At 40.8% G+C, this 11,395-nt stretch overlaps 1 protein-coding gene across 1 annotated transcript in view; it reads right to left on the bottom strand.

The window, feature by feature from the left end:
* Nucleotides 1–4,920: 4,920 nt before the first annotated feature.
* RAB38 (RAB38, member RAS oncogene family) overlaps nucleotides 4,921–11,395 on the bottom strand; it is a 65,190-nt gene continuing 58,715 nt past the window's right edge. Inside the window, exon 3 of the mRNA XM_024763599.1 lies at nucleotides 4,921–5,805. Coding sequence (XP_024619367.1) covers nucleotides 5,653–5,805 — 153 coding nt within the window. The 3' untranslated portion in view covers nucleotides 4,921–5,652. The remainder of the gene's footprint in view (nucleotides 5,806–11,395) is intronic.

The following is an 11,395-nucleotide window of genomic DNA, read 5'->3' as shown; positions in this document are numbered from 1 at the left end:
CAGAACACACTGCATTGTATTACAAGTAGTAGCAACTCTTTGACATTTCACATTAAAAAAAGAACTTTCATCAGGTTTCTCCAAATTCTTTTGAAAGCAAATTTTGTCCTAATAGAAAGCATAATCTGGGCCAGCTGGAAATTTGAATTCCAGAGTCTTATGTCTACCATTACAGTTTCAGTGAGGACACAGCACTTAGGACTATACTAAGGCTTGTGCCTGGGGATTAATATTCTGAAAAAGCAATCAAATAGAAAAAGGTAAGTTGATTTGTTGAAATGGGAAATTTCAGACTCATCAATGCAGTGAAATAATGTACGTATGCTTCTCAGAGTTATTTGCCCTCATCTTTGAGAGTTGCTTTGGCTTAGTCCATCAGCACTTCTGACCTGTTTATTGGGATTTCTCATGCTTTTTTCTCTTATAATTTTGGGGAGTTTGTGGTGCTTGGAGATCCCAGAAAGACAAGAATATTTTCAGACAGAAAAAGCTGAGATGCAGCTGAATTTAAACACATGTATAATGCTAGTTCCAACATCTGAGTGCAAGTCATGAATGGAGAAGTGATGACTTAATAGGTGGATGAAAACAGTGGTATAAAGGTACCTCCTAGGATCCCTCCTCTGGAATAAAACCAGGACTGTACTCCATAGTGGGGTTAACATATTGCAATGGGGGAAACAAGGACCTCATACTGCTTTCTCCTATGGCCTTACTTTTTCCTTGTCATAGCTTTATTCCTATTTATTTGCACTCTAGACATGTCACCCTAATTAAGGAATTAGGCTGCTGGGTTGGAATCCTTGCTTTGCCGGTTGGTTTCTGCACGAGTTTTGCCAAGTTGCTCAATATCTCTGTACTTCAGTTTCTTCATATATAAATTGAGGAGATGAGTATTTTCGTGGAGGGTCATTGAAGGAATTGAACGACATAATAAAGGTAAAGTTATAGATCAGTGATTGTCCCACAGTATGTGTTCAATAAATAACAGTTGATATATCACTATAATGCAGCATGTGTTTGATGATTGAATCAAGCAAGAGCTGTGCAAATTGGAAAAAATTGGTATTACCTACAAAGATCAACAAGGCTGTAAGGTTGTGCCATGATGCTGATCCTTAAAGAATGGGTGGGTTTCCAGGCAAAGAAAAGAAAAGAATATCACAAATAATAGGAAGAGGTAGCTGAACAAAGTAGTCCAAAGTGGCTAGATCCCAGTGATCCAGGAAGAAGATGGTAGGAACATATATTCTATTTCCTTAAATGCAATTGGAGCTGCAGTCCCCACATTTAGAAACAAATCGTGTTTTCAGAAGAGATATCTTGGTTTGAACATTTGACTTCTCTCTTGACACATGGTCAATTGTTTACATGTTTGAGTCTCCTACCTAATCTTTGGAAGCACTGGTAGAGGAGTAGAGAAGTGAGACGGGGAAGGAAAGGAAACAAAAAAGGGTGTGGTAATGCAGGTTACCACTGTGTGGAATTTTGCCCCAATCCCGCCTGCTGGGGATCTCTAAGTGAATAGAGCAAGGCTCAGATTCACCCTACCTGAGGGGTGAGGAACCTGGAGTATTTATCTACCAGTTTATGTCTATCTCAGATGAGGCTGCTCCTGGAGGTGTTAACTCTGTAGCACTCCCGCCTGTCCAGCATGCAAGACAAATATGCTTCAGGCACCCAGAGAACATTTGAAGGCAGAGCTGCGGGGATTTCAGGGGATTGCAATGGAGGCCATACGCTGAGGGCGTATGGACACTTCCTTTGCTATGGCCTACCATAGCCCATACTTTGCACTACCCAGATTCACTCATGCTGCAGGTTAAGTTCATCCTGTCCTTTCACTGATTATTTTAGGAGGTCACTTGTCACAATTCCACAAGAGGAGGCCTATAGCCTCAACTGTTGTAGTTAATCTTGAAACCATAATCGATATTTGTCGTTTCCCTCCTTTATTACCTCCATGCCCTCAACCAAACTGCTTCTCGTCTAGGTTCATCGTGTGATGCAATAACTCAGCCTTTTATCCCTGAGAGATTGAGTCCCTGGTTACTTGTCCTCATTAAGATATTGTTGCTGCCATTGCCCTTTTGTTTCTCACCAGGGATGCATCAACAGACAGGCCAGTGAGTTGCACGATTTCCAGACATATTCCTCCCTGCTCCATTATTTAGCAGCAACCCTATGTCCTCCTCATAATCAGGATGAATTACCCCTGTCTGTATAGTAACTGCCTTCTCTGACTGCTGGCCTGTGGGCATAAGAGCCGAGAAGAATCAGGCAGCAGCTGAAGCTGTAGATTTACTGTGTGCCCTGGTAGACGTATCAAGACTTCTAACTCTGCAGAAGTGGAAGTTGTAAAAAGGGGAAGGCCACTTTCTTTTTCTTTTAAATTTATTTTATTGAAGTATAGTTGATTTATAATGTTGTGTTGATTTCTGCTGTATAGCAAAGTGATTCCATTATACATATATAATACATACACATTCTTTTTCGTATTCTTTTCCACTATGGTTTATCATAGGATATTGAATATAGTTCCCTGGGCTCTACAGTAGGAAAGGAAGCCCATTTGCTTAAGTGGATTATTTAAAGATCTAGTGGGAGGCTTCATTCTTACTTCTACCTTTCGATGACAGCTATTCAGGACTCAGCACTACATATACTAACGTCATTTAATAGTACAACCACGTCTTGAACCTTAACCATGTAGGGTGTCATTCCCAGCAAAACACAACAACATATTTACAATCTCAAACCTGGTCTACAGAGAACAGTCACCACTGAGCTTCTCACTGAAGCTGCCATACCTCTCTGGGGACATTCCTTATTGCTTTAGCGAAGGGAGTGTCTTCTGGACTCTCCCGGGAAACATAATCAACCTGTCGTTTCTCTGACGTTACAGAATAAATACATTATAACATGCCCACCTCTCTGAGACCTTGTTACTCTTCTCCAGTGCTTTGCCAAGGTAGTTCCGGCAACTTCACATCATTTATTTTAGGCCAACATTCTTTCCAAGCTTCAAGGAGCTATTCCAGTAGCACATTGGGATCAGCTCCAGGTGTACTTGCCAGAATGTTAAATATTAACTCATGAAAGAGTGCTCTCACAGAAGTAATGATCTGGTCTTACATTCCGTCCTCCCTGATCTAGCATCTCAAGACCAATTCCTCTGAATGTTTTGCAGATACTACTAGCATTTATTAGCCAGGTTCTGTAGTTCACTTGATTAATCATCCATTTCATCCTACAACATAGATCATACTTTTCTACTCAAGTTATACTGAGACTTGATCCTAATTATTTGTCTAGAAGCAATGAGGGGAGATGGGAGCAGAGCTTGAGAAGGGAAATATCACTATATAAAACATTCTACTGAGGTGAGGCTTTAACATGGTAATCGACTGTTCTCCAACCGGAAAGGGTAAGGGCCTCTTTTTCTGGAGCAGAGTTTCAGAAGATTCTCTGGGTTCAAGACTCTTAAGAGCATCTACCCAAATATCTCCTCCAATGTTTCAGTGTCTGACTCTTTCCCTATAAAGATCCTGATTATAGTGGAGAAGATTTGCTAGCTCTGTGAATTCGGCCTCCTTTATAAATCCACTTTTCCTAAAATTAAATCTTAGGCCTGATTTTCAGCATGGTCTATCCTGTAGCTGAAGGAAACAAAGGTCATTTTGATTGTTGCTCGGAGGTCTTTAAATTTTTACACCAGATCTTGAGTTGAGTGTTGGCTGACCCAAGTCTGTAATTTTTTTCCCTATGGAGTTTTATGGGAGTTAGCTCTGCAATCTCATGTCTTTCAAATACAAGAGCAATAGGATTTTACTTCTGTCTGTAGTCCATCCCAATCCACCTCATGAGAGTCTTAGTAATTATGGTGCTATAGCCTGCCAGGGATTAGCTCCCCTACATTATCCACCAGCAAGGGGGTCCCTGCTACTAGCTGGTAGTGAATCATTCAGTTCAAACGCTGGTATTGAGGATCTGCTTCCTAAACCACCTCTGTCCCAACTAACTTAGGCGAGGTTTGGGTTCCCATATAAGACCCTGAAACAGAATTTGAGTGAAAGTAGTTTATTTGGAAACTGACCTAGGAAGCACCAGTAGAGGATTGGGGAAGTGAGGAAAGAAGGAAATGAAGCCAATAAAGGTTGCAGCAGGTGGGAAGGTTTCCCCTGTGGGAACCAAGGACTATTAGTACCACTGGGGTTGTCTAAGAGGCTGCATAGAGCATGCCTCAGAACTGGTCTTCCCAAGAGACAAAGAACCTAAGGTATTCACCCCCCAGTCCCTGCTATCATTGGTTTTGGGCTGCTCTGGAGACATTAACTCACTGGCCTGCCTGCCTCATGCGTCAAGAGCTCCAGAGGCCAGAGAATGCCCTTAGGGAAAAGGTCACAAAGACAAATAATAGGAAGCTGTGTGGCTGGTACTTATGGAAACAATGACTGCCAAGATAATAAGGAGAGGATACCCAAAAACATCTGTTACAAAGCTCCTGTGAGTGCATTATGAATATTAATGAAAAATAGTGCCTTTAAACAGTAGTAGCTACCTGCAGCATACCTGCACCACAGCCATTGTGTAAAAGCAAGATATCACCATGCATAGTTTAGTTGTTTCTCTGTATGTTGATTAGCTTGGCACCTTTCCTGACCAGAATATATGAGGATATATTCCTCTGCTTAACCAAAAATGTGTATATGCACTGCTTGCTTTCCTGACCTAAATGCCAGTGTGAACTGTAGATATAGATGCTTTGAATTCATCTCCGTTTTAATAGTACCATTCCTTTAAGTGCATATTTCGCATCTCTTTTTGGAAATTAAATTTTAGAAATGGGTCTTGAGAACTATGGACACACAGTCAACAAAAAAGTTTAGAATACTAAGAAACTTAAAGCACTTGCAGAAATAAGGAAACAGCATCTTTTAATGTTTTATTTTCACTTGTGAAAATATATATAATATGTATTACACGCACAGAAGAGTCCCACAGCTTGAGTGGGACTAAAAGAGAAAGCTAAAAGAAAGGCACATACCAGGGGCAGTCTTTTCATAAAGTTTTCAGTTAAACCAACATTCAGGGCATGGCAAGGGACAGTAAAAGCAACAAAAGCACAGGAAGCCTGTGTACATGACTCTGAAGAGCTAAATCAGAGACAACTTTAGGTCTGTTGAGAATTGAGGTCATCTCTGGAGAAAATACTGTTTCTACTTAGTAGGCCTGTCAGACCAGCAGAGGATGTACTGAAATCTGAACAAAGACACCAGGGGCAAAGTGAAAGCCAATGCTTAACTTGACAGCTAGCCTGTTCTTCTCCCCCTTCTCTTTCAGACCTGAGGCCTTGGCTGACTCAAAGAAGCAAATAACCGGGCCGACTCTGGCCCTGCACAATTATGGTCAGCTACAAGACAGAATTTTGTAACAAACTAAATATTTTAAAAGCTTGTAAACACTGTGCTGATGCTGAGAAAAACATAAGAAGAACATTTGCTATTTCTCTTAGAGGAAAGATACAGGCACAGATCTTTGGCTTTGCCCCAGGTGTATCCCTATCCTGATATTTGCCCAAAATGGTAGGAACTGAGACACAATTCATGAGATGATTGGATCACTTCCATCATAGGCCAGCAGAGGAGCCTACTAGGATTTAGCACAGCTGGAGCAGCTGACAACCCTGGGAGATGTGAGATGGGGCTTCACGATGTCAGGCTGAATGGATTCCATCAGGTCACACTCGTTCGCAAGTATATGTTTCACCAGGCATCTGGAAGCTTCATCAATGTTGATATTTTCCTAAGGGGAGAAAACAGCTCTTATTATTCAATATTCTACAGTGATGCTATGGCAGAGATTTATATGAGACAAAAGGGCAGTATTTAAATATCTCTTCCTAAACCCTATCCATGCATCCTCTTTCTATTCCCTTCACTCTCATTTATTACCTCTAAGAACTTTACTCTTTAGTCCTTCACAAAAGTGAAGTATGTATTTGTTTTGTCACTTCGGAGGAATAGTGTTTGGTGGGCTCACTTAGTAGACTGAATTTAAGTTAGAGGGCAATTGTCTTATTTTGACATACTCTTACATTATAGAATAATACTGTAGAAGACACAGTAAGTCTTCAATGTAAATTAGGTTCATAATTGCACTCTCCCACATACTACTTTTGTGAACTTGATATGAAATAGGAATAATAAGACACCTCTTGCAGCAGTCATTAGTGGTTTCACAAGTACTTCTGGCTCTCTGCCTTCCAGTCAAATGGTAGGAGTGCCCTGCTCTGACCTCTTTGAAGTTAGGCATGGACATGTGACTTTCATGGGACAATGAAATGGGAGGATAAATGATGTGTCTCACTTTCACTTTCGTGTAGAAGCAATAAGAGACAATGCTCAATTCACCATGTTCTTTTCTCCCTGCTTCTGCAAACATAAAAAGCACAGAGATGGAAATTCTCTTGGCCTAAGTCTATGAATGAGGTTCAAAAAGAACCAAGTATCCTATGATGATTCATGTAGGATGAATGAGAATTATGACTTTAAGCCACTGAGATTTGGGGTTGTTTATTACGGTGACATTACTTAGACAATCCAGGTGGACATAACTCTTCAAAGAAAAATATGAAATCAGAAATATGAATCTAGTTTCAAGAATGAACTAAGCTTCAACTTGGAGAAAATATGGAACAAACCTTTGAATCTAAAATATATTGTTTCGTAAGGTAGATAGCTAGTGGGAAGCAGCCGCATAGCACAGGGATATCAGCTCGGTGCTTTGTGACCGCCTGGAGGGGTGGGATAGGGAGGGTGGGAGGGAGGGAGATGCAAGAGGGAAGAGATATGGGAACATATGTATATGTATAACTGATTCACTTTGTTATAAAGCAGAAACTAACACACCATTGTAAAGCAATTATACCCCAATAAAGATGTTAAAAAATAAAATAAAATAAAAAATAAAATATATTGTTTCATTCTTGGGAATCCATTCCATGGCAATAAAAGCATTTGTGCCTCAGGAAAGATGTACAAGAATGTTTATTGTAGAAATTTTCATAACCAATAAAGAAAGAAAACAGAAAAACTGGAAAAGCTGAGGACGCTCATGAACAGGAATGGAATACACGCAACATGGAATATGATGCAATCACAGAACATGGATGAACCTTGAAAACATCATGCTAAGTGAAAGAAGCCAGTCACGAAGGACCACATATTGTACGATTCATTTACATGAAATGTCCAAAACAGGCAAATCCAAGGAGACAGAAAACAGATTGTTGGTGGTTGGCTAGGGCCGGGTGGGGAGAGGGGTTGTAGGGAATTGGAGTGATTGCTAGTGGATGCAGGGTGGGTGGCGTTTCCTTTTGGAGTGATGAAAATGTTCTAAAATTGGTTGTGGTGATGCCTGCACAACTCTGGATATACTAAAAACCATTGGATTGTACACCTTAAAGGGGTGAATTGTACAGCATATGAATTACATCTCAATAGAGTTATAGGAAAAGAATGAGATTACTGGGTCAAATATATATATATAGTTTATTCAGTAACTATAGATTAAGTTGCCTTTTCTCTGCTAGTCAGAAAACTGAGAAATACAGAATATTTACTACTAATATACTAAACAAAAAACCTTGCTCTCTTGTAAAGTCAGATTTGACTGTCTTTATCACAATTTGTAGAACTTCTCTGATGTGTCTCCTTATATTCAATGGAAAGAGAGAAGGACATTTTTGTCAAACTGTTTTGCCCCAAGGCCTTGTTGCCCAATCTGAAGTATAACTATTTATACCTGGTTTTTGTATGTATGTCAGCGTTGCTGATATCTTTTGAGATCATTGCATGAAATCATATTACATGGAAGATGTATTGCATGAAATCATAGTACATGGAAGATGTAAGAGGTAGTGATGTTTTCCAAATGGTGTCTGTGGCTGATGCAATTAGGTGTAAATATTCATCAGCACATTTCCGATCATTCAAGCCCAACCCTGAGCTCACTTGCTATGAAAGCTTAAGGTAACTTTTCAAGTTCCAGAAATAACAAACCTCTCCCATTTACAGAGCCTTAATAAAAATTCCTCTGAGGGTTTCTAAATCTAAAACAAGGTGAAGCTCTGGTTGCTTTTTTGTTTGTTTGTGATGTTGTTGTTACTCGTTTTTATACCAGACCAGAATTCACGTCTCTGAGCTTCCCTTTCCTCATCTGTATGACGTTCTCAATGAGAATACTTATCTAATAAAAAATTGCTTTTCTTTATGGGATGCAAGGGTTATTGGTGCTTTCACAGTGCTGGGCACTTCATATACATAATCTTATTTAAACCTATTTAAAGCCCTATAAGACAAGGATTCGTTTTTTGTTCTTATTTATTCCATTGTTATTGTTGGGGTAGAGGTGAGAGTGACCTTTCTCCCTTCAGCTGAAGTATCTGCCTTACGCCATGGAAACCAGTCCATAGAGAGTAGCCATACTTCTGCCCTCTTCCCATCGCCCATGCTCACCATGCCTTCTGTCACTCTTCTTCTTCCTAGCATCAGGCCCAGGGATCACATTGAAACTACCTGCTCCCAGGAAGTAATCTGACATAGGCAGAGTCTGGATCTTTGGGACAGACCCAGGTCAATGCTTTGCACTCGGGTCCAGCCACTTGTTTATGTGATCAGTTAGAAACCTGGCCCATGGTCTTCCACTGCCTCTTATTCAAGGAGAGTGGGGAAGTGTAGCCTCACTTCGCCTCCCAGGCCTTGGCCGCTAGGGCCAGCACATCTCACTAATGAAGGTGTTTTCCTAGCCATTAATAAACATATACTTTGATTCTCTTTTGCCTATTGCTTGTGTGTTGGGGAACGAGCCCCAAATACCAAACACAGGATATCATCGTATCTGTTTACAGGTAAGAAAACTTAAGTTTAGAGAGATTAAGAGACCTCCCCCACAAAAGCATGCAGCAGATGGGTTTGAGGGCCAAAACTCATACCCAGGTGTTTCTGACATCAAAGCCTGGCTCTTACCAAGCTATATTCCTTTTCAAGACTTTTGAAAATCAAGTGCAATAACAAATAGAAGTTCTTACTACAGGGTTAGGCCCAGTGGATGCAAAATAAATCTTAGTCCCCCCTCTTTCATAAAGCAAGTTTTGAGCATCAAAAAGGGCCTTCCTTCACATACAAGTTAGATTTGACAGTAGTATATTTAATACCTCCACTCAAATATTAACATCATAGTTAAATAGGGTTTTCTTTCATTAATGTACAAATTGGCAAAATCTACTAACGAAGAGAGTGAAGTGTGGACAAATGAATGAAAATCCACCATCATTATGGGAAGGACAACTAAAACCTAAGCCCAATTAGTGGCAGCCTAGCAGGATCATTTTAGTAAAAGATAAGATGATGCTGGTGAAATTGTGACCTTTAACCCACTGAGTAAAGGCTGGCTGGTGTCAGGACTAAGGCAGGAGATCATGCAGGTTGGGGCTCTGGACCAAGGAAACCATCAGAACCAAGGAGCAGCTGTACCTGCTTTTAGATTTTATATAGGAACAGGGTAGCAGTCCATGATGACTGAGTCACAGTCATTCAATTAATATTATTTAGAGTCCCACTAAGTATGAGGCATACAAAGATAAAGAGGTTAAAATAAGCTCTGTCCTTGACTGAGCTTATACTAGCAAGGTAAACAGCAGAGGTATATGGTTGGAAAGGGCATCTGGAGCCGGGTTACTGTAGAGCCTTGAACGCTAAGTTGGCCAGATAGAGTCACTGAGGCTTTTTTGCAACTGAAGTGTCAATAAACACAATCCGATACTAGACAAAACTATATGGACCCTTAGCACTCTTTTTAATTACTTAATCTTTCAGTGAGCACTTAGGAAATACCTATTATGTGTACCGTGGTGCTGGTTGCCATGGCATACCTATTTCAGTTTGGAACCTTCAAGAGGAAGCCAGGAAGAGGAGCAAGTACTTATATTGATCACATGCTTTCTACAAAAGGGTACAATGTATAGTGTCTAGAGGACAGGTCTGAAGCCAAACTCTAGTCTCAGCTCCCACTTTCTGCTTGTGTGACCTTGGGAAAACTGTTTCAACCACTCCACTCCACACCTAAGTTTCCTCCTCTGTAAAAAGGGAATCAAGAGATCTACTTTATAGGCAATTTAAAGTTAATACATGTTAATACTTAGAACATGTGAGACACTTAGAACAGTGAAGGGGATAGGGCATACATTCAATAAATGTTATCTACATATTCTCCTCAATTAATTATCAGGAGAACATGATAATGTGTGTATTCTATTCCTTCACTTTGCAGCTGAAGAAACTGAGATTGAGTAGGCATAAGTGGCTCGTCCCAAGACACACACTGGTAAGTGGTAGGGCCAGGTGTGTGTCCAGGGAGAACAGTAAACACTAATATTTGCCGTGATCTTTACTATATACTCATTACAAAAAGGCAAGATTATAGTGTTTAGGGCACATGCTTGGAGCCCCTTATCTCAAGTCCCCCTAAATATTTCCCCCAAATAAATAAAGGAACACAGCATGGGCAGGGTGTGTGTTTCCAGCATTAAAAGGGTAAGAAAGGGCTTCCCTGGTGGCGCAGTGGTTGAGAATCCGCCTGCCGATGCAGGGGACATGGGTTCGTGCCCCGATCCGGGAAGATCCCACATGCCGCCAAGCGGCTGGGCCCGTGAGCCATGGCCGCTGAGCCTGCGCATCCGGAGCCTGTGCTCCGCAACGGGAGAGGCCACAACAGTGAGAGGCCCGTGTACCGCAAAAAAAAAAAAAAAAAAGGTAAGAAGTTGCAGTCAGGGCCTCAGGCAAGGCTACTTTGCATTGCTGGTCCTTCTGTCTTTCTGTACACCACTGCTGAAATCACAGCCAAGACTTCAGCTAGGAGAAGGAACAGCAATACAGAACTAACTTCCCTCTCCCCTTCTGTGCAAAGTGAGCATGAATAATCAAACCCTGCCTGAAAAAACTATAGGTTTGGACCTTTTGGGCAATTAGATCCCGATATAATTGACTGTGCTGCTTGGCAGCCAAGCAGACAGAGCCAAGCCCACATTTTCTAGGCAACTGTCAAGAAGCAGAGCTGCTGGTACAAGTGCAAAATACTACCTGGGAATTTTTATTGATGTTTATTCTAGAGAGCTGTAATAACACCTCCAGGAGCATCTTTTGCTGTAAAGGTAAATTATACATCCTCTGGCTTTCAAGACACGTACACTTAGACTGAATCTGACTGTGATTTATTTACATATTTGCAATATGACAAGACGGTCTATTGTGCTGACTACTTTAGGTTGATGTGTGCTCATGTTTGTGTCTCTGCTCAGAATCTTTTTTTTTTTTTTTTTTTTTTTTTTGGGTCT

This window comes from Neophocaena asiaeorientalis, unplaced genomic scaffold, assembly GCF_003031525.2.
Source record: "Neophocaena asiaeorientalis asiaeorientalis breed wild unplaced genomic scaffold, Neophocaena_asiaeorientalis_V1.1 scaffold946, whole genome shotgun sequence".
Classification (NCBI taxonomy): domain Eukaryota; kingdom Metazoa; phylum Chordata; class Mammalia; order Artiodactyla; family Phocoenidae; genus Neophocaena; species Neophocaena asiaeorientalis.
The sequence above is the reverse complement of the archived record's forward strand: the minus strand, read 5'-3'. Positions and strand labels throughout refer to the sequence as shown.